This window comes from Antedon bifida, chromosome 7 (genome assembly GCF_963402885.1).
Source record: "Antedon bifida chromosome 7, ecAntBifi1.1, whole genome shotgun sequence".
NCBI lineage: Eukaryota > Metazoa > Echinodermata > Crinoidea > Comatulida > Antedonidae > Antedon > Antedon bifida.
This window is the reverse complement of record NC_136232.1, coordinates 25,281,594-25,309,422: the sequence shown is the minus strand read 5'-3', so window position 1 is coordinate 25,309,422 and position 27,829 is coordinate 25,281,594. Positions and strand designations below refer to the sequence as shown.

The following is a 27,829-nucleotide window of genomic DNA, read 5'->3' as shown; positions in this document are numbered from 1 at the left end:
CCATACTCAATACAAAATAATGATGAAATTGTTACGGAATTTGTAAACAATATTCTATGTTTTTTTGCAGCTATTTTGTCAACAACAAAGTCCGATGAAAAGGATAGTTCTCAAGCAAGCAGTAATGTTAAACCAAAAGGGTCACCGTCGCAGAAAACTGTCGACGGTGAAAATGTTAAAGATAAAGAACAAGCTAAGAAGCTTGCCTCCACAAACAATCTAAACTTAAAAACGGGAGAGCCAGATGAAAGGAAATTAACACAACGCATTGTTAATAGCTATGAAGGAACGTCAGAAAACATTATGAATGAACACACGCTTGCGAAAAACAATAAACACGTTGTGACAAATGGCGTGAGTGGTAAACACAGAAGTAGTGCTGCTGCGGCGGCGTCTAGGGAGAGTACGAGAGAAACGCAGGGAAGCACAAAGAAAGGAAAACAATATTCCAGTAAAGTAGAAAATAAAGAAAAGGAAGTGAACGTATCAGCTGATATGCAAATATCTAATGGTGCGGCAACTTCAGTATCAAAAGATGAAAAAACAGCAAGGTATTTTTACATATTTTAAATATTTAATTAAAGATATATTGTCCCCCTAAAAAATATTTTTTTTCCACATTTTTTAAAAAGTATTTTAATGTCGCATAATAGTTATTCACTTTGCCCAAAAACTGGATGATAAAAAAAAATGATTTACTTGAAAAAAAAATTTAAGCAAAAAAATACTTAAATTGTTCTGTCATACAATGGTTTTTGGTTAAAATTAAACATTTCTTTTGTCTTTTTATAAGTGAAATAATTTTTTTTTTTTTTGGAAGTGAATAACTTTTTTCTTTTTTTATTAATTATTCAATAACAATATATATTAAAACTACAGTAATTTTAAATAAATGTACTGATTTTATAACATAGCCCCAGTGATGTTGATAATGTTATGATATCCCCAGTTATTTCAATAATGTCATGATAACCCCAGTGATGTCGATGATGTCATGATAGTCCCAATGATGTCATGATAGTCCCAATGATGTCATGTCATCATTATATGTCGATGATGTGAGGATATTGTGATAGTTTTGTCAAGAGAAGTGAATGTCATAGTTTTCATTACAATGGTGTCAGTTGATGATTGGATAGTGTTTAGTGTTATGTCATAACAAGTGTAATGTTTATGATGTCATAGATCTTGTTACAATGATGTCAGTAGGATATTATAATGTGTTGATGATGTAATGACTACAATGGTGAAGTAATCAGGCTTGCATCACATACTCTGGGAAACAATTAATGCAATATACACTTTAATTACATGCTTTAATATCTGAATACAGTAGAACCACTCAGTTATGACCCTAATTTGACTTGCATATCATAACCATATTTGGGTACATCACACTTTTTTTGTCGTCAAACTAGTTTAATAGACAGAGCTTTATATAGTGCCTTGCTAGACCTATTTATCATATTTACCCTATATAAAGTGCTTTGCCAGGCCTATTAGTACTATTATATCTATCCTATACAATGCCTTGGTAGGCCTATCTTATTTAACTCATACAGTGCTTTTCCATGCCTATTAGTACTATTATATCTATCCTATACAATGCCTTGCTAGGCCTATCCTATTTAACCTATATATATATTGCTTTGCTAGGCCTATTAATACTATCATATCTGAACGTACTTTGGTAGACCTATTCATTTTATACTACAATTATCCAGTTAATAAAATAGTATAATGTATTTCAAAATTGTTACATTATTACAGATATGAAGTGGACATCAAAAGGTTGAAAGCCGATTTACAGGGTAGTCGTCAAAATGAAATTGAGATGAAAGCCATCGTGAAATCATTAAGAGCGCAAGAAGAAGTTATTATGGCCGAGATAGATCAAATTAAAAAGGATAATGAGCAGTTACAAACTAAGTAAGAAAACTCATTATTATTTCGCAGAATTCGTCGTCAGTAAGTTGACAAAAAGAGGAATAAATGTGTTTATTTTTATTTCTCATTTTCACAGTTTTAATAAATTTTTATTTTGAATTAATTTTGAAAAATATATTATGTGTGCTATTGCTTTATTTAAAACCTTGAATTCTAAACATTTCAGTCAGTTTCTAATTATAATGCTATTATTTTATTATTATTATTATAATAATAAAACAAATGTCAAAATATATTTATTTTGCCTCAGTATATTTTATTTATATATGTGTTTTTCATCAAAATGTTTGAACACCAATTACAAGATAAAAATTCAAATAATAAATAAAAAGAATAAAAGATTTGAAGTTTAAATCAAGGATATATATGCTATCATATTGTTGTAGTATCTGTAAACTAATCTGTTCAAAATAAGCCATAAAATTAGGTGTAATTAAGTTTCATTTCCTCTTTGACTCAAGCTCTGTCTACACTATGAAAGTTTATGTGACAAAAACGTGTGATGATGTCATATCATTTGGGCATATCACTACCATATATTTGGGTACATCACACTTTTTTTTGTCAAACTAATTTGATAGTGTAGACAGAGCTTTAGGTTATTCTACATTTTATATAGTGAAATTAATTTTAAATTAATTTTAAATATTTTAATGTTAAAGGTTGCATAATCTTGTCACTCAAAAACAACAAGACAAGTTGACACTTGGTAAGATAGAACAGAAGTGGAAATCAGAGATAGCTAGTCGTAACGTTGTTGAGAACCAACTTAAGGAAGAACGTAAAAGCAAGCGAGCAGATGAAGCCGCAGCCTCACGTGCAATTGCCATGGCAGCTGCTAATGCTGCAAGGTAAATAATACTACATTGCCTTTTTATTTTAACCTAAGGAGTCATGTTAATTTAGATCTAAATCAAGTGACTTAAGAAGTCATGTTAATTTAGATCTAAACCAATTGAGTTAAGGAGTCACGCTAATTTCGATCTAAACTGATTGAGTTAAGGAGTCATGATGCTAATTTTGATCTAAACTGATTGACCTAAGGAGTCTTGTTAATTTTGATCTAAACCAATTGACCTAAGGAGTCATTTCAATTTTGATCTAAACCAAATGACTTAAGGAGTCATGTCAATTTTGATCTAAACCAATTGACCTAAGGAGTCATGTCAATTTTGATCTAAATCGATAGACTTAAGAAGTCATTTCAATTTGGATCTGTCCTGATCTAAACCAAGTGACTTAAGGAGTCATGTCAATTTTGATCTGAACCAATTGACCTAAGTAGTTAATTTGTATCAACAATTTACCACATTTTTTATGGTTGAGTCAAGTGGCCGAACTGTTAAGAGAGGGCTCCGCAACTCAAAGTTCAAGGCTCTCTTTTACTATTCTCTGGTGGTAGAACAAGTCCTCTCAGATAAGGACTTAATTCCTCTCAGATAAGGACTTAAGTTCTCTCAAATAAGGACTTACAACTGGATGTCCAGTGAAGCCTAGTTGCTTGGCCATGTATATTAACACATCATTTGATTGAACTGTTTTATTGTTAGAATGAATGAATGCAATGGCAGTTGTAAGATGCGTCAAAGTGAATTGGAAAAGGAGTTAAAGATGTTTAAAGAAGAACTTAAAGATAAACGGGACTCAATGCGGGCATTGGAAAAAGAAGCAGAGGTAAGCTTTGTAGTCCTGTATGTTATAGTTGTCTTTCAATTCTTCTTAAGCTCTGTCTACACTATCAAACTTTATGTGACAACAAAATGTGATGTTCCCATACAGTATATGGACATGATGATGTCATCACTACCATATTTGGGTACATCACATTTTTTTGACTAATTAGTGTAGACAGAGCTTTATTAATAATATTATTAAGCCCATTAATGCTATAGTATTTTATGGCACATTTGTCGCTTACTTTGGTGGTTAAGATCATCAACTTACCTGGGTGAATAGTCTGAATAGACCCTGTGGTACACATCCATCTTTACCAGATATGTCAACATTCAATGCTATTCTGTTTTCTTAGAACCTACGTCAGAAACCAGAACAGCAACAGCAGACAGAGGTTCTGATGTCGGCACTGACGGTCATCAAGGATAAGAATACTGAACTGGAGAACAGTTTAAGCGCAGAGACTCGTGTTAAGCTGGACCTGTTCTCAGCATTGGGAGAGGCTAGACGTCATCTAGAAATAGCTCAAGGTAAAAGAACTTTTAATGTTTTACTAAAGGCCAACTCAGACAGTGTCAGACAAGAATGTTTAAAGTTCTCCCGGTGACCTTTAATAACTACGTCTGACGCTATCTTAATCTTGTTGGGATTCAACTCAGATGTTTTTCGGCCTTGTCGGACGATGCTCTCTGAGTTGGCCTAAAAGCTCTATCTACACTATAAAACTTTATGTGAAAAAAAATGTGATGTGCCCATATTTGGACACATCAAACTTTTTTTGTCAAACTGGTTTGATAGTTATTTGTAGCGAATTAACTACCTTGTCTGAACATGTGATTATTTTAAAGCTCTGTTTACACTATCAAACAACAAATTGGTAGTGATATGACATCATCATATCCATATATGGGCACATCACATTTTTTTCACATAAAGTTTGATAGTGTAGACAGAGCTTTATATTTGTTGTCAGTGACCCTAATCACCATCTTCTGCATTATTGTCATCATCAGGTTTTTAATAAATTATTGTTTACAATTTTTCTTACAGCACAATTGTTAAAGAAAGATCAAGATATCCACGAATTGAAGACCAAAATAGCCGAGGTGATGGCCGTCATGCCGCAGAGTACGTACCCGTGCACAACCACTCCCATCACCCCAACGAAGCAACATTACTCAGTAGCGTTCCGACAGCAGCTGGACGACACAAGCAACCCGACAAGCAACTCACAGAGGTCGTCACTCGACCCCAACGCTGCCGTCTACCGACCCAAGAGCAACTAAATACCACCATTGTAACTTAATTCAACAGTTCTATTTCACCTGTATGTTAGCTGATAATTGTTTTTTCTTTATTTATTCATCTTATTACGTACTACATTACAGTACAAACATTCCATAATAGTTAATTGCATGTTTGTAAATCCCATTTTTTTTGCAAGATGCTTACAATAATCCCTTAAAAAGGTCACAAACTCAAAAATATAAACATATTTTGACACAAGAATCTCAAAGTTCTTCCAAGCTCATTTTGATATCATGTCAAAATTATTCTACTGCAGTTATTGCAGTAACTTAATAACACATAGTTTCACTCAGTCACTGTATCATGTGTATGAAAAAAAACCTGAAAAATTAACTAGTAAAGAGTAAGCAAAATACAGTTACTGCAGTACTACACCTGTTCCCAACTCATTTTTTTTACTGTATGGTCCTGGTGACTATATGGAAGGATTATATTATAAAGAAGATATTTTTCAGATTGTTTTTACAGAAAGAGAAAAAAAGTTTTGGTTAAAAGACTTATTAATTAATCAATACTCAGTACAGTAAAGTCAATACATTTTAAAAATAAATGGTTCAACCGATTCAACCAATCCTTGGTACTGTATACTTACAATTTGTCCCGTATACTTACAATTTGTCCCGTATCTGGAAACTTATGTGATACAGGGTAACATGTGATGCACATGTAACACTGTATTATGGAACTTAACTGAATACTCATTAAAACCCCTATCTTGCCAAGTGGTCAATATGTTCATACAAGTTCTGCTTCCATGTTGATCTTCAAACCAATACAATCAGTCATTGTGCTGAAAGGTGCTTAATAAGGTTTTGAATAAAAACCTGATACTACTATTTAAAGTCTGTCCACACTAGATAGATGTTAACAATGACCATCTTTTGCTTTATATTACAGCATTGATATTAATAGGCTTCTTTTAATACTTTGATTTAAAGTCTGTCCGCACTAGATGATAATGTGAAGACTATCTTTTGCCTGCTTTATATTGTAGCATTGATTGTAATCGGCTTCTTTAAGATTTTTCTTAATAGTGGACATTTTTACTGTTTTCCCGATTGTTTTTTTTTCAATGATGGTGCGATAGAACTTTGTTGTAATATTAACTTGCTCTTTCTTCCAACTTTGTCATATTTAAAGCTCTGTCTACACTATCAAACTAGTTTGACACAAAAGTGTGATGTTCCCAACTATGGTAGTGATATGACATCATCATGTCCATATATGGGCACATCACATTTTTTGTCACATAGTTTGATAGTGTAGACATAGCCTAACTACAGTATTATGTTTTTTCTTTCACTTTGAGATATTGATCAGCAAAATACAGGTTGTTTGTTTGTTAGACCTGTCTTTAAAATATGTATAACCTAATCTTCAAATCCTCTGTTATATTTTTAGCAGAATGTGTTTATCGGTGCTATTATATATTAATTCTGTTTAGAAAACAATGGGTTATATTGACATGTTTACTGTAAACATCACAGCATATCTAGGATGTATATTTTAAGATATTAAATTCTAAACATGCTTAAGATGTAATATAAACATGTTTACAGCATCATCTAATCATGTCTATGACGTCATCTAAAAATGTTTAAGGCATCATCTAAACATGTTGACGAGGTCATCTATGTATGTTGACGACATCATCTAAACATGCTTAAGATGTCATCTAAACATGTTTACGATGTTGTATGAATATGTTTATGACATCATCTTAAACATGCTTAAGATGTCAGCTAAAAATGTATATGATGTCATCTAAACATGTTTAAGGCATCATCTAAACATGATGACGATGTCGTCCAAACATGCTTACGACATCATCTAAACATGTTTACAATCTCATCTAAACATGTTTACAATGTCATCTAAACATGTCTATGATGTCATCTAAACATGTTTACAATGTCATCTAAACATGTCTATGATGTCATCTAAACATGCTTACGACATCTTTTAAACATGTTTATGACATCACCTAAACATGTGTAACACATAATGTATACTGTAAATGTGTCGTAAACATTGAACATTGTAAAAAACATCTTCAGCCTTCTAAATAGGTATTCTGCCAACACGGTATCTTGACAGGTAAAGCGCCACCGGGTGGTACGTAGTAATTGGCGCTGTTTCTTCTCTTTAAACGTTGCTTTGTTTTGTAGTATGTCCGTGTTGTATTGTTCCATGATCTTCTGTAAAGCTAGGTCTATCTGCATTAGTGTTACTGTAGTCATAGCTCATTTATTTATCAACTTCTACCTTCTTTTTAAAATATGCCCTAATTAATTTTTGGCAGTTTGGTGAACTTGTTTCAATCTATCTGGACTTAATTGCAATATGTGTTTCTAAATGTAACTTAAACACCTCTCTCCCCACCCCCTCCCACCATCATAATATATTATCCCGATGAGAAATATGTTTTTGTTCAATTTGAAAGAAACATTATTTATCCTTATCTAATTTCATGTGCCTGTTGTAGATACAAAATGATTTTAAATCTTTTTTTAAAAGAAGTTTAAATAAGACAAACTTTATTATTTTGCTTTTATTGAAAGTAACATATAAGAGATCCAATTATTTTTATATCGAAAAATTCCTTTTTTCTTTCTTGAGATTATAACCAATAACAAAAACTGTATTTAATTGTTTTTTATTCTCATAATTATTATTTATTCTCTTAAAACCATTCAGTGGTTATATATATGTAGGCCTTCAGTGTAACATCACTATAACTGGCCTTAGGTGGTTATCTGGGATATATTAAGTATTCCTTGATATGATATATAGAGTATATGCCATCGACACAAACATTTTTGTTAAAAATCTTGGTTTAATTTGTTTAATATTTAACCTTTTTGTGAATTTGTAACCAATGAAAAAATGGATTTTTCAATATTTTCTATTTAATCCTATAATAATTTGAATTTTTTCCCTCTAAGGGCAAACAATAGTTTGTTTTTAAGTTCTACTAAAAAACATAGAAAAAAGATCTAGTATGTCTACTTTATAATTAAACTATATTAGAGTTTATAACCCTTTAACAAAATGTCAAATCTTCTGCTATAATAGCTTGCAATATTGTTATTGTTTTCTTTAAAAGCAACGTGCCTTCTGTGTTTGTGTATTTTCATCATGACTACTGCAGCAGACCGATTCATATTTTACGCTTGTTGATATAAAGTTGCCGCTACACATAGTGTTTATGTAATTGTAAATCAATCCGCTAGGATGGAGTGATGGTAAATAAAACTAAGTTTTTCGTTGGAGGTTGATTCCTCCTCCTTCTTTCTTGTTACCATTAGTAGTTGCACTAGATTATTCCCGTAAAGCTGCTAAAGCAAGTTCTTGAGAGAGTTGTAGACAAGATTAGAGTTGGTTGCACCTTTTGTTCCTGCACAATTCTTTGATGATAACTGTGCCATCTAAGTTCAGCACAGCCGGTGTATTTTGACCAATAAAACTGTGCTTTTATTTATTGCAGTTGATGTTGTTTGTATTTGTTAGTTTACACATGTTTTAATACTTTCATCATATATAATACATCTTAAAAATCCAGGGCTGGATCCAGGATAACATATAATAATACTGTAGTCTGTCAAAAATAGATATCAAAAAGTAGTTTATAATTTCATTTTAGCTTTCAAAAGAGGGGAGCATGTTTTCCCTAAACGGAACCCTGAATCCAAAGGCAAATTAAAAATGACAAGGCTGTGGGTATCAATGGAGATAGAAATAAACTGGGGTGGATCTAGAAACAAGTCACCACACTAACATATAATAGTCTGTCAAAAATAGATATGAAATAATCATAATTTCATTTTTCTGTCAAAAGAGGTATCTTCCTGTAAATAAAATAAGCAAAAAACTAAATCAAATATGAGCCAGATAGAAGATAATTTTCATATAGGAACTCAAACTGCTCAGAGATGAGGAAGGGAAATTTTGAATTCAACGTTTTTATTAATAATAGGATCGAATATATGAAGGAAGATAAGTTTTTCTAAAAGACTGTTTTCCACTAGGTGAATTTATTCATGCGTATTGAAAACGCTTCCGTGCGAAAAAATGCGTAACCAATCAGAGCTCGTGAATAATACGTAGGTAACGGTACATTACGTCACAGCGTATCAGTAAAACACTTATGATGAAACAACGACATCCACGCGCGTAAATTTTAACAACGCGCTCATGCATCGCGCGTAAATTTTATAATTGTAACAAAGTTGTTACAATTTGCTTCCACGCACTTCCTTTTTAAAGTACGCGTTTCCTAATTGACGTCATACTCAGATCTTAGATCTGATACGATATCTAAATAGGCTTCTTTATATTTCCCTTCCTTGCTTTTTAAGACTATTCATGATCAATCATGGATAATTATACCACCTGGACTGTAGAAATAATCATATTTTTAAGAAATAAAATAAAATAATTCATCTAAAAATGAATTTTTGCAAAATAAAACGAGATCAACTTTTGTTATCACTAACAATTACTAGCACGCCATCTACCAACCACCACCCACCTTTTGTCTGTATCCCATCTATCAACGGGCGCTAACTTCTCCGCCATTTTCTAGTGACACATCCGGAAGAACTCCGGTGGGAGAAACATAGTGGAATTAATCCAGATTTACAATTTGTTTTGCATTAGATTGTCACCATTTTTCTCGGGGCGCATTCAAAGATGCCGCTGTACCAACTAGCGGACCCATGGAAGAAAATGGCTGTTAGGCAGCTGGCTGAGGTGCGTAGCAAGTTAGGCCTATTTTGCAGAATCGTCCTCATTTTAACCGCCCCCACACCCCAATTTGTACGCTGAACAGCAGCACTATCAACCTCCAATATCTTCGTTAGCGGCACTTCCGCGGTTGACCGGCCTAGGCCTGGAGAAACCGTTAATCATTGTGTTTATGTTTATTACTATTAATTGTGAAAAAGTAATATATATTTAGATGAATGAATAGTCATATTATTATTATAAATCTTATTGTAACAACTATAAAAAAAGCAAAATAAAAGGTTGTTTTGTTATACACAAGTTAGACCACCTGGCCTTCCTTGCTAGGCCTTTTAAACGAAGTTGAGTTGAGATAAACTGAAAGGTAGATAGTATAGAGATACAACAGTCATGCATGAATGGGGGTAGGCCTAGCTACTATTAGTATAACCCATTGAAGATTTCCCCTTTTTTCAACTTCACCTACCCAGGCCTACCCCAGCCCAGTCGAATACTCCCAATTGCCATGAGGGATTTTTTTATTTTATAAAGTACAGCGATCGAATAGTTGCTGTGTCATATCATAAGGAGGTCAATGAATGAAAATTGCTAAATATTTCAGATAGTGTCGCCTGTTTTATCTATGATATATTTATTTTTTTTTAATTTATAATTTTTTTTTCTAGGCCGGGAGTACGGAGGAGATGCAGGTTGATAATACCATTCAACAGGTAAATCAATTTTTGATTTTGTAATTTATTTTTTGTTGTGTAATACATTGGCTTATCTAGGTATCTGTGATGGAAAAGGAGGAAGGGAGAGGATGTCCGAGGGATGAGGAATGAACAAGGTGGTAAAAGTATATAAAATGAAGATTTTTATTGATTATTAATATTATTATTAACTTTACAGTATTGCACATTAAAAAGACCATTAAATACATATGGTTGCCCAACGGCCAAATTGCAACATTACAAAATATTTATATTGATTAGTAATATTAATTGATATCCGAAGTCTGTGTAAGGAGACATTATTCATTATTTAGCAATAAAATTAAATACAATTTTTTTTTTTAGTCAACAAAACATTTAATAAATACATACATTTGTTATTGCACTGTATCTTGCATCTTGCTACATACAGTATGTGCGAAAAATATTTTCCTCATACAGTATTATTAAGGGATCATGTTAACATTATTGTACTGCAATTACTGCAGTAACTACATTTGTTACAGTTTTAAATAGGTTATAAGGCAGTCATTAAAATAAACTGTATGATTTTTACCCAAAAAACTTGATAAATAATATCCTAACCTGGTTAAAGAGTAAACAAAATAGTTACTGCAGTAACTGCAGTAGAATAATGTTGACATGATCCCTAAATGGAAATGAACTGTGAAGCTCTATTTACAAATATATTATATACTACTATCTTGTAACAGTAGTACATGAACTCTCCCAATGCTGGACACCTTTGGGCTAATATGTCTGGTTTTCTGGAAATTCTGGTATTCTGAATGCATTTCTTAATGGTTAAAAATGTATTTGGGACATTTTGGACCTCAAGAAAAGTCCGATATAGAGAGAGCTTACTGTATTTCATTTAGTTGAAAGATACTGTAGCTTAAAGAATGAAAGTAAACTGTTAGTCTAAGCCAACATTGGCAAGTCTTGGACTTTGGTAATGCCACCAGCTGGTTGCGGTGAGCTGGTTGTGGTGAGCAGGCGTTGGCTCCCCCTTCCCACTATGCTATGTCTAGACTTGGCCACACCCACCACAAACTATTTGTGTACAAAAATTTATAATTTAATTAAAAAAAATTACAGACAGATACTCTAGGTTTATATTTACAGTAAAAGATAGTACGGTTAATTTGTGACAGCTCTGTTTTGGTTTCATGTAAATTATCAAGAAAGTGAAAGTGTTTTTTTATATTGACGTAATTAGAATAAAATCCTTTAAAAACTTTCCAAGAAATAAGATTTCTAAATTTTTCAAAAAAATTGAAAAAGTTTATACATTATTTACCTTTTAAAGGCCAGGTGCGGGCAAACAATTTGTATTGATCATACATTCCAATAATTATCAATCTATAGTTTTCCCTATGTTTCATAATTTTTGGGATTTTATTTGTGTTACACTAGCTTGTTGAAAATAAGCACTTCCTTATCAGTGGAGGGATAGTTCAAATTACACAGTAAAATCTCTATTCTTTTGTACACAAATGTTGTAACTAGAGAGACATTTAAAAAAACTATGAAAAATAAACAGTGTGGTAAAAAATATTATCAGAAGACTAAATATAGGTAATACTGTAGAACTTGAATTTTATGTTTCTGGTATTTTTATTTCATGCTATAGGAAAAACTATCCACCGTATATCCACCATCTTTTTTCACCTTCTAGGGAGTCACCAGACATGTTATTACATTAGGTTAAACTACCTAACTACTGAAAAAAAGTCTTCCTGGTTTTTATAGCAGAATTTTGCCAAATTTTGTATTTGACCATTTTAAGGGAAATTTATGTTTTTTAGTTATGATTTCTGAAATATTTGATTTATGTACAATTAACTAGATATTATATTTAAAATTCATGCCTGTACCTAAGCTTTAACCTTAGAAAAGTGGTGTTATTATTCAATATACATTGTTTGATACAGTACAGTAATAACATTTATTATTTAACAACTTACTGTATTAATTTTGTTGAAAACGTGAAGTAATATAAAACAAACAAATTTTTAAATTATTAAAAAAAAAAAGATAATCAGGCAATACGAGTTTTCAGCATTTGGATAAATTATTACAATTTTGTTAAAAATAAAGACCATAAATTAATATTTAAAAAAATAGAAAAAAAGATACCCTTTTCTCTATCAACCAAGCAAAATAAACAACATAACTACAGCAATTGCGCACATTTTGGCCAATTAATTATAATAAAGTACAAAAAGTTCAATTTATAGGCCAAGTCTAAAGTACTTATGCTATGATTAAAAAGTAACTATTTTTTTACCAAAAAATTACAAGCAGAAAATCAAACATTAGCTAGTTTTGAAATGGTCAACTAGCAATTATGAAAAACCTACTAGAAAATAACCACAATAATCATATAGAAAGGGGGTTAAGTATTCTACAGTTAGCTAAACAATGTAACCACAAAAATAGCTGAATGAGTGTAGTACTTAATGAACCTGTACTTATAACCATTTACCATGTGGCTAATTCATCACACCAGATATTTTTACACAGAATTCTGCTACAATATTGCGCCGATGATTATTGTTAAATTATACTTTTCATTATGTATACTGTAGGGGACCCTACTGTAGTGTATAAAGAAAGTTCAAATTTAGACTGTTGGTATCTGTATAGTCCATTTGATTAAGGATAAGTTTGTTCATATGAATTCTAGTGAACACAGAAACTACAGTACTATCACACCAGATGTTTTTACACAAAATTCTGATACAATATTGCGCCGATGATTATTGTTAAATTATATATATATTTTTTTCTTATGTATACCGTATATAAAAAAAGTTCAAATTTATACTGTTGGTATCTGTATAGTCCATTTGATATCAAGGATAAAGTTTGTTCATGAATTCTAGTGAACACAGAAACTACAGTACTATCACACCAGATGTTTACACAAAATTCTGATACAATATTGCGCCAATAATAATTATTATAATAATGATTATTGTTACATTATATTTTTTTCCATTATGTATATACTCTAATAAAAAGTTGTATAGTCCATTTGATATTAAGGATAAGTTTGTTCATATAGTCCTTGTGAACTACTACTGTAGTGAACATTATACAAGACTTGCCTTGTTATGGTATTACTGTATATTATACCATCGTCATAAAAATGATATGCTAAAAACATTGCAATTTCCTTAAGTTCAATGTGATCGTTAAGTAGTGCTCTCATCAAAATGTTCTGGTATTTTTATTTCCGAGTTCTATTTATACGTTAAAAATATTACTCGCATAATATGAGGAGTAGACAATCATTACTTCCCTCTGGGAACTCTTACATTTGACAGTCAATATTAGCAGGTTGCTGTTAACATATGAAGTACTTTTGTGATGCTAAAAAGCTGAATTACAAACAGATCAATATATACTAGAACTTTATTGACTAACCTTACACTTTCTAACTCCTATTTAAAAGCTTTAGTAACTAGATATAATTTACTAGTAAAATACAGAGTTGATACCCATATTGATATCTATTATATTATAAACATCCCTATAATGAAATGGTATGACCCATGAATCTTTTATTCAACCATTGATTAGAGAAACACTAGGTGGAAGGTATATGATGCCATCCTCCTATCCTTACTAGTTAGGTACAGTCAATTCTCCCAATACCGGACTCTCTGAAAACCAGAAACTCTCCCAAAACAAGACATTCTCAAGGTCCAAAGTGTCCCAAATTCTTTTTTTTTAACCATTAAAAACACCGAATACAAGCCTTTCCGGAAAACCAAGCATCAGGCCAGCCCAAAGGTGTCCGGTATTGGGAGAGTTGACTGTACTTACAATACTGTACCACCTTCCAACCTAGAAGCCTAGCTAATGTAAGGTCTAGTAAATAGTCATACCCATAATACTGTTTGGCATTCACACTACTGTAGTAGCCTTATCTGTATCTCTGCCAATAAACCATTCTGTTAAATTACACTGATGAGATTGATAAATTTGAAACTTATCTGACAGACAGACAAACAAACGGACAGACAAACAGACGGGCTTTTACAGATAACTTTGTATTTTATTTAATAGAGTATGCTTCCAGTGTAATTGATGTTTTAGTAGCATTTTAGATACTAAATGAAGAAGGATGGAGGCTATTATTAGCTCTGATACCTTGCGGCTGTGGGAAATGCACTTTTATTGTACGTTGACATTTTAAGGATAATACTTAACAAATTAAATAATAAAATGTAATAATTTCAACAACAAAAATTACTTTTTAAATACAGTAATAAAATCAAAATCTAAAAAGGTAACCTTATGATATAAATTATCTTTGATTTCAATTCAAGAAATTATCATAAATTTGTAATCATTTGTGAACAAATAAAAAAGTAATTAAAAATGAATGAAATGAAATTAAATAATAACAAAAATTTTACTTTTTAAATACAGTAATAAAATTGAGGTAATCTTGTGAAATCAAAAATCTGATTTCATTCTAGAAATTAATCATAAATTCTTAAATTTGTAACAAGACAAAATTAAATTTTGAACAAATAAAAAGTAATAAAAAATGAATTTTTGTTATAAATTAAAACCGTTGACAAATTGATGTACTGAGTATTCTACACTATTGACCTTTTTGTAATTTTAATTTGTTCCAAAATTGATGGATTTTATAAATTCCTTTTTAATACGTTCTGATGGTATTCCAAAATGTCTGCAAAATTTATAATAATAATAATATACTCCTACGTACATACGCAACAAAATATAATGATAGGAATACTCGTTTCCTTTATTTTGAAACGTTATCCTTTAATTACCAAAAAATCTAGCATAACACAGAAGTCAGAGATTTATTCAGTTTGTTTTGGGGGCATTCCACAGTATTTGGTCCGTGGGTTTAAAAATTTCATTTACTGATTTTGATGTAACTCTTGGCCATTTCTCAAAGTAGACATGTTGAAGTTTATTAAATAACATTTTTTTTATTTTTTTGATATTGATTTTTTAAGTTATTGAATATTAAATATGAAAAAGTCATATTTGGCGTTACGGACGGGACATTTTTAATCCTATTTATTTCATAAACTATGCATCTTATTACTGTTTTTTCAACAGATATAGTTACTTTATGTCTCAATAATACATAATCAAGTATTTAATTAAAATTTTGTTGTTTATTAATTTCATACATCCATTTCAAATTCATAAATGTCCCGTCCGCGACGTTTTAGGCGGTTTTTTTACATTTATTTTAAAAGTAATGATGCCAAAATCTTGATATTTCATTTTCTCCTCCTGAGGACTATATCTCATTATATTATAAACAAATTTTTGGAAAATTTTAGATTTTGATGAAAATATCATATTTCAAAAATATACTGTTACGGACGGGACATTTTTGTTACGGACGGGACGTATCATTTAAATCCTAATTATTTCACAAACCATGCATCTTTTGAACATTTTTTTGCCAGATATAGTTACTCTATGTCCCTATTGTACATATTCAAGCATTTTATAACACATATTTTGTTTATTAAATTTCATATATACATTTCAAAATTCATAATTGTCCCATCCGCGACATTTTAATAGTAGTTTTATGGTGTTTTTTACATTTCAGTTAAAAGTATTGATACCACAATTTAATATTTTGTTTTCTCCTTTTAAAACTATATGCAATACATTATAAACAAATATTTTGAAACTTTTGGTGAAAATATCATATTCAAAAATATATTGATGACATTTTTCGTAGGCACGGGACAGACATTTTTGTTAAGGACGGGACATATAATTTAAATCCTTTTTATTTCATAATAAAACCATGCATCTTGTTAATATTTTTGCCCATAAATATCACTGCAGTTACTTTTTTTTCAAAGTAAGCTGCAATTATTCATAATAAATTATTTTATTAAAATTGTTTATTATTTTCATACTTGCATTTCAAAATGCATAATTGTTACTTCTGAGACATTTCGATTGGGGTTTTTTCCTCACTTGTGTTTATTGAAGTAATGGCTTTAAAATTGTTATTTAATTCCTAATTTTAAATCTTAATTTTCAACTCCTAAGGATATTAAATTGCAATAGATTTAAACAAGTTTTTTGAAACTTGTATTTTTTTTAATTAAAAAAACATTACTATCAAAATTTATTGAATGTTACGGATGGGACATTTTTTTTATGAATGTGATGACAATATTGTAAGAATTAAAAAGTGTTTTTGTACTGTAGGCTGAGAAGTACTGTACAAAGGTGTTAACTTTTGTTTATTAATCACAAAACATTGTGGTCTGTATTTAAAATAACAATCCACAAAAGAACAATACCTAAATCCAAAACAACATGACCAGTATGAATGGGAGTATTGGGTGCGGTCATCGCTTTGTAGATTTAATTCTTTGGTGAATTTGCAACCAAGAACCTTTTATAAATCAGATACTAAATAATTAAGATTGAATTTTAATAGAAGTAGGCCTACAGTTATTAAATCCAAGCAAGGACAGAAGAAAATTTCAGATGCAACTTGGATCCACTAACAAATTCAGACGTCAAACACCAACGCCAATTTTTAAAGATTCGCCTTAAATATGTTAATATCTTGAAGTCTTGTTTAATATGGCAAGCATAACTTTTATATTAGTGTAAATAAATATTTTGATAACATTTTACAATATTGCTTCTCGTTATAACTCTTTGAATAATTAATTTTATAAATAATATTTCATATTTATGAATTTTAATATTTTCACTTGACATAAACTTTTAAACAGTGTTTCAAAGGTTGAATTATATTTTGATTTGTAAATAAAAGATTACATTGATGTAAAAAACTTATTTTTAAATTTTTTTAATAGCAAAATTATACAATTTTTTAACGTGGACAAAGTTGTCCTGTCCGCGACGTTAGAAATGTCCCGTCCGTAACGACATATAAATCATATTTATTAATAAATTTGCAGTTCAATTTTTATAATTAACATTCAGTTATCTAAAACAACTATCTGGCAACATAATAATACAAAACAAATTTTAAAATCTCTTTTAAATAAGGAGAAATATTACAATACGTAAACCTTCTCAAAAGTCATGTCCATTTGCCGTCCTGTCCGCGACGCACACAATTTTCATAATAAATTTTTTTTTGTACAGTCTTTTTTCTTTTTTTGACTTTCATAATAAACATTGGCCATATATGTATACATTTATTCTACTTTGAATCTTGTATTCTTTTTTATTTCTAAGATATGTCTAGTTATATTCTCAAAAATGTCCCGTCCGTAACAAAAAAATACTGTGGAATGCCCCTTTGACAAATTTTGTAAAGATTCTAATATATTTACAATGTCTCTCGTTCTTAGTTATGGATTCTGATAAACCATGCTGATGCTGGTTTAAGCCCGCCTTCTTTTGATAATTTTTTTTTTGTGCAAAATGAGGCACATTTATCATTAATTTTAAGATTTTAGTGCATAGTAAAACACATTTAGTTTTTGAAATATATGATCTAAAACATCAGCAAAAATGATTGGAGTTTTTTTGCCACAAACAAAATTCGCCTTCGGACAGTTAATTTATAAACAAAATAGATAGAACCTTAGAATTCCTGTAATATTATCTGGTGTACATTTTTGAGTCCCCGCAAACTGTATGTGATTTTATGTTCAATTAATTAAAATAAAAATACATTTTTTGTACTTTGACATTAATACAAACTGGACGTAATTTTATGTTCAAGGGGGGCGGGCTTTTCGCGGGTGAGTACTGTAATTTAAAAAAAATATAAAGAAACATTACTTTACTTGAAATTGACATCAATACAAACTGGATGTGATTTTATGTTCAAGGGGATGGGCTTTTTTCTGGGTGAGTGCTGTAATTTAAAAAAATATATATTTAAAGATACATTTACTGTACTTGGAATTGACATAAATATACATCTTTATTGTCTGGGATGTAAACAATCATTACGGATGATTTTGTGTACAGTAGAGTGCATTGACACTTTGCAGCTAATCTTGATAATTCCGTACATAATCTATGATACTGTAGTTGTCAGAATTGAGAAAATTGTCAAAGATTCCGTCTTCTGATAAAAGTTAAAAGCAGACACTATAAGATAATTAAAATTGAAGGCTCACCTTGTTTTGCGGTTAAACTTTTAACACGTTCACCAACGTAACCTTTTATTTTGATGTACGTCGTCTTGTAATAATCTACGCATGATCAACCAAAGAAAATGTATAATTTGAGATTAGGAAATGTCTATTAAGATGAAATGTACTCAGTGGATGGGTGTGTACTTGCCAGGGGAAATTGCTGGTCAATTCTGAGTAAGTTCTGAGTATTTAAATCTAAAGCACTGCCTACACATTCTCCTACACACATGATAAATTTGATTGTAAGTGACGAGGTTGTTTAGTTGTACGAGTTGAGTCTGAGATTGCAATATGCTGAGTTGAAGAATCATCATTTTGTCCATAAATTCTGATTGTTATTACTGTATTGTTTGAAGATTTTCAATTTATATTAAGCAAGAGTTAGTGAATATAATGAAGGAACTGAAAGTAAATATGAAGGTAAATAACGTCTTCTTAACCTTTACGAATTTTATGATAATTTACAGTCAAATCTTTTTATTGTCTTGAACATAACCTTAGTAAATATTAGTTTGTCTAAAGCTCTGTCTACACTATCAAACTAGTTTGACAAAGTGTGATGTGCCCAAATATAGTAGTGATATGCCCAAATATGGTGGTGATATGACATCATCATGTTAATATGGGCACATCACATTATTTTGCCACATACAAATTGATAGTGTAGACAGAGCTTAACCTTAGAATTTAATACTGTATTATCATAACATTTAAAAGATGATTTGTATTACGTCAAGAACTATAGCCATTCATTCAAGCTAACATATAGTAATAGTATCCAGCGTATGAGCGCAATTAATGGTTTTATTGATGTTTATTGATTGGCTCCATCATGTCATGTGATATTAAATTTCGTTAATACGTTTCCATCAAGCGTTAAAGTTTGTCTTTCAATTCTATTAATTGATTCTTAAAATGAAAGTGGTTGTAATTTGAATGACGGAATATTACCACAAGTATGTACAGTACTGTATGTTATACACAGTACAGAGGGTATAGTAGAACAATTATAGACTTAGTAGTAGACATATATGTTAAGAATTAGTAGAGAACCATGTTCTTTTAAGCTCTGTCTACACTATAAAAATAGTTTTGACAAAAGTGTGTGATGTGCCCAAATACAGTATGGTGGTGATATGCCTGAATATGGTAGTGATATGCCTGAATATGGTAGTGATATGCCTGAATATGGTAGTGATATGCCTGAATATGGTAGTGATATGCCTGAATATGGTAGTGATATGCCTGAATATGGTAGTGATATGCCTGAATATGGTAGTGATATGCCTGAATATGGTAGTGATATGATCATCATTCATATCCATATATGGCCACATCACATTTTTTTGTCACATAAAGTTCGATAGTGTAGACAGAGCTTTAGTATTATTGGTGATAGAACATGCCATAAAATAAAATAATATGAAGTACTGTAGGTATTTGAGAGTTTTTAACAATTTTATGAAAAATATTTCAATAATTGTTCTGTTATGTAGGTGGATTGGTAATCGTGTTTTCATGTTTCAAGCTCTTAAGATTTATTATAAGAGATTTAAATGTTTATGAGTGGGCAGACGTTTCACTGCAACATGAAAACAACATGTCTATTAGACTATGTTTTGAATGTTTACCTTTTAATTACTACAGTAATGTCAAGCAGGAGATGTCAAGCATTGTATAAAAATTTCTAAGAAACAAGTCCTCTTGTATATTATGTCGAAGTTTATTCAGGTCTTGAGTCCATTCTGTAAACACCACCCAACAGAATGTGAGTGAGTGGCCGAACGGTTAAGATAGTGGAACTGTAATTATGCAGTCATAACATTGGCAAGGGTTCGAGGCTCACTTGCTCCATGGTTCTGGTGGTAGAACGAGTCTCCTCAAATAAGGTCTATAAAACCGTAGTACATGTACAGTACACATTTAGCTCATGTGCACTTTAAAGAACCTAGTACTATACATCTTTTAAGACGAGTAGGGGGTTACCCCGGTGTACTAGTACACACACACAGCCACTCGCACATACTGGGCACTGTGGGAAAAAATAGTTTACTGCTGAACAGGCTTCCCAGTATAAAGAAATAAAAATAATGTTTTAATCCGTAATAATATGAATTGACAACTAGTTGGGAGCTATGTGTATGTTTACAGCAATACTGCTAGAAATGACCGTGTGCCTTAACCATTTACGCGTAGTACCCACTTAGAGGCACCGCAACGATGTAGTGCTGGTGAGTTCACAATCGCGACCGTTTTGATGAACCATTGCATTGTGATTTGGTCAAATTGGTTGTGATGCGTTTACATCTTGTCGTTGTGGGCAGACGAACAGGTGGCGTCAGGTGGCGTTTGTTGGCAGTACCTGACACGAAGAGGGACCCTGGGGGAAAAAGAAAGTTAGTATGTGTCGTCCACACCTGTGCGCCATTCAGCCCAGTAGACTGGTTATTTCCCCATTAACATTTACATCATTGAAACCAACCATGAGTTAAAATCTGCTTTTTTGGTTCAATAAAGTTGAATGTAATTGCATTATTTAACTTACAAAAATAAAATTACATCCTTTTCAACTGTATAATTACTATGACATTTGTAAATGTAAAGTGATCAAGTTTAGAGAGGTTAATGGGTCCTGAGATAGTATAGTTAAGTATTTATGGAAATTAGTTTAGAACTGAAGTTTAATGTTGAATGTAATGATGGGTTTAATAACTGTAGGTTATTCCTGTTTGATTTGTAAAAGAGAACATTGACTTGGCCGTCGGCAAGGTCTCTGATGTGTCAAATGACATGTTTAGATTTAACAGTTAATTTCCGAGAAGAAAAGCTTAGAATTTGTAGGCAAACAGATTAATTGAACTATGATAGATTATTTGAACTATTACAGAGAGATTATATAGTTTGTGATTTCAACAATTTGTGTCTGTACCAGGCTAGTTACAAGAGTATAATTCTAGACGAAATTTCTTGTTATATAGTGTGTTGTACAGTATGATAAAATACTCTGTCTACACATCAAAATAGTTTGATAAAAAAAATGTGATTTGCTCAAATTTGGTACTGATAGTACCCAAATATGGTAGTGATAATACCCAAAATTGGTAGTGATAGATTAATTGATCTATTACAGAGAGATTCTGTATATGAGTTTGTGCTTTCAACAATTGGTACTGTAGGCTATTTGCAAGAGTATAATTCTAGACGAAATTTAAATTTCCTGTTTTATGTTGTACAGTTACATTATGATACAAATATTTTTTAAATTTTTATATCATGCGCATCCAACAGTGAGTAACTCGCCAATTACAGGATGGATAAACTATTTTGATAATTTATTGTGCTTATAAACTAAGTCACATTTGAGGCTTAGGGAGTGGAGTTGAGAAAGGCCCAGGAGAGTGTGAGTTATAACCCAGGCACTAGGTCAGGATTGAACCCTGGAGCTTGGGATTCGAAGGCAAGCATGTTAACCACCAAGCTGCAGCTCCACAACATTATATAGTTAAGCTATAATATACCACATTTAGATTTGTAGAGACTTCAAATCATGATTATTTGACAGGAAAACGCTACACAAAAAATTGTGTAAAAGAATACTTGAATGGATCTTTGATGATAATTGTTGTTTGTTGTATAAATATTGAGATGATTTGTACAATAACATGAGTTTTACTACTGTAATCAACTGTAGTAAACTACAAATACATTCCCCTTGCAATGAAACACACTCCATTGTCATACTGTAGCATACAATCTACCAACATTAATCATAATCATGGATGAAGGTTATACCTGCAACAATATGACATTATATTTTATGGATTGCATTTCTTGGTAAAAAATGTAATTATTATCAATAATGTCTGTTGTAAATGGGTCTTACCATAAAGTCTATAATATTATTAAAATTATGGCCAACATTTTCTTTTGGAATATTACCTATTTCTGGTAAGATAATGAGCTGATTGAAATAATACTTATGATGATAATATTTGGGATGGTTCTCACTTAAAGATGTATTGTCCCTCAAAAACATGAAAAGTGAAGATTAATTAAATCAGACTTTGAATATGTTATTTTGTAGTTTTAATAAAGTTAATCACTTCAATAGAAAAAAAATCATGTTTTCACTTATAAAATGACAAAATAAATGTTAAAATTCAACCAAAAATCCATTGGCTGGCAGCTAATTTGACCATTTTTTGCTTTCAATTACATTTTTTCAGGTAAATACATTTTTTTTCGATCCAATTTTTGGTCAAAGTGGATAACTATTATGTTACATTAAAATGGAATATTCAACAAAAATTTTTTTAAGAAATATTTTTTCAGGGGGACAATACATCTTTAAGGGTGAGGACAACATCATTATTTGATATGGATGTTCTACTGTTTTATAGTAAATATACTGTATGCTCTCTTGGGAGAGAGAGGCTATTTTTGGTTTATCTAGATATCGGCACTCTCTTATAGATGGGATGGGATGGTTCTCACATAATGGTGCGGACAACACCATTATCTGATAGGGGTGCTCTACTGTTTTCTTTTATTAAATGTATGCTCTCTTGGGAGAGAGAGGCTATTTTCGGTTTATCTATAGTAGGTACCGTTTCACTCACAGATATACCAACAACACTTTTGGTTTGTGTAATTTAAATCTCTTACTTGCATCATAATTACACATATTAAATGGAGCACATAGTTTCATTGAAATTTAATTTTAAATTACTTTTTTTTTATGCTATTTTAATCAATTTGTACCTTAATTTTAATTTTAAATCTAAGGGGAAAAAATGGAAATTATGTATAAATTATGTATTTGACAGACTTTATGAAATTAATTTCCATTCAATTTATATTATGAAATTTTTATTTTATTTAGGATGAAGAAATGAGAGAAGTGAACATAACCAATGTTACCAAAGATGGAGAGAAGGGCGACCCCGCTCAGTTTGAGCTGCTCAAAGTACTTGGCCAGGGTTCGTTTGGCAAGGTACGATAATTAATATATTATTGTGTATTATATTTTTCAATAAATACATGTTTTTGGATGTACTCTAAAGCTCTGTCTACACTATCAAACTAGTTTTAGACAAAAAAATGTGATGTGCCCAATATGGTAGCGATATACCCAAATATGGTAGTGATATGCCCAAATATGATAGTGATATTCTCAAATATGGTAGTGATATGACATCATCATGCCCATATATGGTTACACCACATTTATTTGTAATATAAAGTTAATAATTGCTATTTCATTTAAATTATCAAGGTTTTTCTTGTACGTAAAAATGCTGGAGATGATGCCGGGACATTATACGCCATGAAAGTATTGAAGAAAGCGACGCTAAAAGGTAAGAAGTATGAACCAAATTGGTGGTGGGGGTAGGCTGGGTGGGTGGGGCAAGCTGGGTGGGTGGGGTGCACTAAGGTTTCCAGATGGGTGGGGCGCATTAAGGTTTCCAGGAGGGTGGGGCGCACTAAGGTTTCCAGGTGGGTGGGGCTGGTTGTAAATACTAAGGTGTCTCTTCAAAAAATTTTTTAATGGATTTGCTTGTATTTTTATGGTCTTGCTGTATGTACCACTAGGATTTAATTATTTGAATTTTCTTATTCCTGTTAAGTTTAAATTACTTGAATTCAATAATAATTTTATGAAGCACTGTAAGGTCAGGTTCTGAGCAAATAGACTCAAACCTTAATAACTTAAAGGAGCGTTGTTAATTTACAGAAAGAACATTAAAGCTCTGTCTACAGTATCAAACTAGTTTGACAAAAAAAGTATGATGTGCTCTAATATGGTAGTGATATGCCCAAATATGATAGTGATATGACATCATCATGTCCATATATGGACACATTTTTGTCACATAAAGTTTGATAGGGTAGACAGAGCTTAAAAACAAGTAACATAGTAACAAGCATACAAATCCCAAGTTCATATATACTTATATACTAATTAGTAATAATAATAATAATAATAATTAGTTTGATCAGTACGACAGTGTATTACCTAAAATTTCACTTACGTAATTAGAATTGAATAAGACTTTAAGGGCCCTAAAATATTTTCACAATAATAGAAGTCATATTATGTTAATTAGTTTATGAAGAGTATTTTTAAAGATGTATTGTCCCCCTGAAAAAATAATTCTAAAAACATTTTTTGTTGAATATTCCATTTTAATGTAACATAATAGTTATCCACTTTGACCAAAAATTGGATCGAAAAAAAATGTCTTTACCTGAAAAAATGTAATTTAAAGCAAAAAATGGTCAAATTGGCTGCCAGCCAATGGATTTTCGGTTGAATTTAACCATTTATTTTGTCATTTTACAAGTGAAAACATAATTTGTTTTCGTTTTTTTTTCTATGGAACTGATTAACTTGATTAAAACTACAAAATAACATATTCAAAGTCTGATTTAATTAATCTTCATTTTTCATGTTTTTGGGGGACAATACATCTTTAATGTAACCTATCTCACAATTTGCTAATTAAACTTACTAGTTATCTACCATATGAAATATATAGCATCTGATTTTATATGTATTTAAGTATGTAGAATTGAAGTCTTAACGCATGCACTCAATCCACTGAATAATTTAGTGCACTCGAGAGATTTGAATTTAATGAAGAACAAGTTTAAGAAAATAAAGAAGTGTCCAACATGCATGTACTACTACATTAGCGTACAGTAGAAATAAATTGCATTGCAACATTGTAAAGCTCTGTCTTCACTATCAAACTAATTTGACAAAAAAAATGTGATATGCCCAAATATGGTAGTGATATGACATTGTAAAGCTCTGTCTACACTATCAAAATAATTTGACAAAAAAAATGTGATGTGCCCAAATATGGTAGTGGTATGACATCGTCATGTCCATATATGGTCATATCACATTTTTTTGTCACATAAATGTTTAAGGTCCAATTCTCAAATCTAAACATACAGAATTTTTCTCTCTCCCCTAAAATGCATTACAGCCTATTACTAATAAAATGTTTGGTTTTAAGTTTTATATTTTACTTATATTTTGGTTTCACGGAGTCTTGGTTTGGATGAGTTTAGTGTACTCACTTATATTATGCATATATCGTACATTATACATAAACCTTTAACATCAATGTATATTGTACACACACTTTACATTAAGGGGTTACTGTACATGCATACATTTTACCTAAAGTGAGTACATAAAGGTAATTGTACATTTTATATAAAGTGCTTACATAAATTATTTAAATGCAAGGATGCTTTATTCATCTAGATTACATTTTATTTTAATCATTATAATAATGAATCTTCTATTTTTTATCAGTAATAAGCTTTTACAGATCACAATGTTCAGTTGTTGACAACATTATTCTAATTAGGATGTAGCTAATTATGAATATTCATTAGATTTTATTTATTATTTTTAATAGAAGTATTGTACCTTGACGAATTATGTTGATTAGACAATCGGTATATAATTAGTTAAAATATTTAACCTTTATAAATAAATAATTTAAGAAACGTTCTTTTATTATTATTATAACAATATTATTTTTGGCAAGGTCGTGTCGTACGATGCGATAATTTTTTCTAATTTATTTCGTAGTAGTTTGTCTCCTTCGAATTAAAATCCGTATAATTAAAGACATGCTCCAATTAAGGACACTTTCCTTTAAATGATGCTATAATTAGAGCTAGTTTGGAAAACTAATCGGTTAAGTGAGTCTAATAAAGAAAAAAAAGAAACAAGCCTAATCCAGGCTGTATCTTACTGTATATTATAATAACGTACACAGTAGCACCCACTCCTTTGGGACACCCCTGTTCAGGGGACACCTCTATTAAAGGGACACCTCTATTAAAGGGACACCTCTATTAAGGGGAACTTTGTTGGGTCCAAAAGGTGTTTTTTTAATATGCACACAGTATATTGGGTCCAAAAGGTGTCTCCTTAAGATGTGGAGTATATTTTAGTATGTAATACAGTAGAAGCCCTCCTTTGGGACATCCCTATTCAGGAGAAACCTCTATTAAGGGGACACTACAGTATATTTGGTCCAAAAGGTGTCCCCTTAAGATGTGGAGTTATATTTTAGTATATACAGCAGTACTATTAATTTAAGAACCTTTAATTTGATTTCCACTGAAATAATAACTACAATATCTATAATTTAAAAAATGCATTGTAACCAAGTGTTGTCTGTGGAGTGACTTTTACCTAATATTCGTTATGTACTTTAATTACATTCGTTCGTTCGTTAAATGTTTTAATCATTTTAATCAACCCCACCTGTAACTGAGATGTATGAATGAATTTATTATCATAATTGGTTGAATTGTTTGATATTTTCTCTATTTTCTAGTACGAGATCGAGTGAGAACAAAAATGGAAAGAAATATATTAGTTGAAGTGAACCATCCATTTATTGTGAAATTACACTATGGTAAGCTGTCAACCTAAAGTTTATGTTTTATCATTCTTTTGTGATTTTTTTCTTCTTTATACGTATCCAACAGCGAGTAACTCGCCAATTACAGGATGGATAAACTATTTAATAATTTATCATGCTTAAAACTAAGTCTCATTGAGGCTTATGGAGTAGAGTTGAAAGAGTTGTGAGTTACAACCCTGGCACTAGGTCAGGATTGAACCCAGGACCTTCGGATTGTGAGGCAAGCATAACCACCAAGCTACAGCTCTACTACGATTAATTGTAATGTACAGTTTATATATATTCTAAAGTACACATGTTAAAGTAGGAAACCGGATTTTAAAAATTTAAACTCCTTGACATTTGTAAACAAACTGAAATTTGAGAAAAGTCACAAATGACCGGTCAAGTACCGTTTCTATTGTGGTTGACCAACGATTGGCCACTATCAAGTTGGTGTAGATTCTTGTTTGTAACTCACCATCAATAATCTCCATTAATAATCTCCATTAATAATCTCCATTAATAATCTCCATTAATCAGAATTACCATTTTAATGTTTGTTATTTCAGCATTCCAAACAGAAGGAAAATTATACTTGATTCTGGATTTTCTCAGAGGAGGAGACTTGTTTACGAGGTTGTCTAAAGAGGTACATTTTATTTATTTTTATTTTTGCACATTTTATTTATATTTATTTTTGTACATTTTGTACAAATTCACATTAATTTATCAATAGTAGAAATACATACATTTTTTCAGGAATAATATTAAATAAAGCTGAATGTTTTGTGGAAGAAATTACGTAATGTTAAGCTCTGTCTACACTATCAAACTA

The 27,829-nt window shown here is 31.1% G+C and overlaps 2 protein-coding genes across 2 annotated transcripts in view; both read left to right on the top strand.

Annotated features, from left to right (window-relative positions):
- Positions 1-8,415, top strand: part of LOC144848763 (macoilin-1-like) — a 148,597-nt gene extending 140,182 nt beyond the window's left edge. Inside the window, exons 7-13 of the mRNA XM_078705674.1 lie at positions 71-551; positions 1,771-1,929; positions 2,610-2,798; positions 3,498-3,621; positions 3,977-4,151; positions 4,672-6,091; positions 6,183-8,415. Of these exons, the coding sequence (XP_078561800.1) occupies positions 71-551; positions 1,771-1,929; positions 2,610-2,798; positions 3,498-3,621; positions 3,977-4,151; positions 4,672-4,907 (1,364 nt within the window). The 3' untranslated portion in view covers positions 4,908-6,091; positions 6,183-8,415. The remainder of the gene's footprint in view (positions 1-70; positions 552-1,770; positions 1,930-2,609; positions 2,799-3,497; positions 3,622-3,976; positions 4,152-4,671; positions 6,092-6,182) is intronic.
- Positions 8,416-9,506: 1,091 nt separating this feature from the next.
- Positions 9,507-27,829, top strand: part of LOC144848757 (ribosomal protein S6 kinase alpha-3-like) — a 30,946-nt gene continuing 12,623 nt past the window's right edge. The window contains exons 1-6 of the mRNA XM_078705657.1: positions 9,507-9,681; positions 10,341-10,385; positions 23,436-23,546; positions 23,829-23,910; positions 26,923-27,003; positions 27,564-27,643. Coding sequence (XP_078561783.1) covers positions 9,622-9,681; positions 10,341-10,385; positions 23,436-23,546; positions 23,829-23,910; positions 26,923-27,003; positions 27,564-27,643 — 459 coding nt within the window. The 5' untranslated portion in view covers positions 9,507-9,621. The remainder of the gene's footprint in view (positions 9,682-10,340; positions 10,386-23,435; positions 23,547-23,828; positions 23,911-26,922; positions 27,004-27,563; positions 27,644-27,829) is intronic.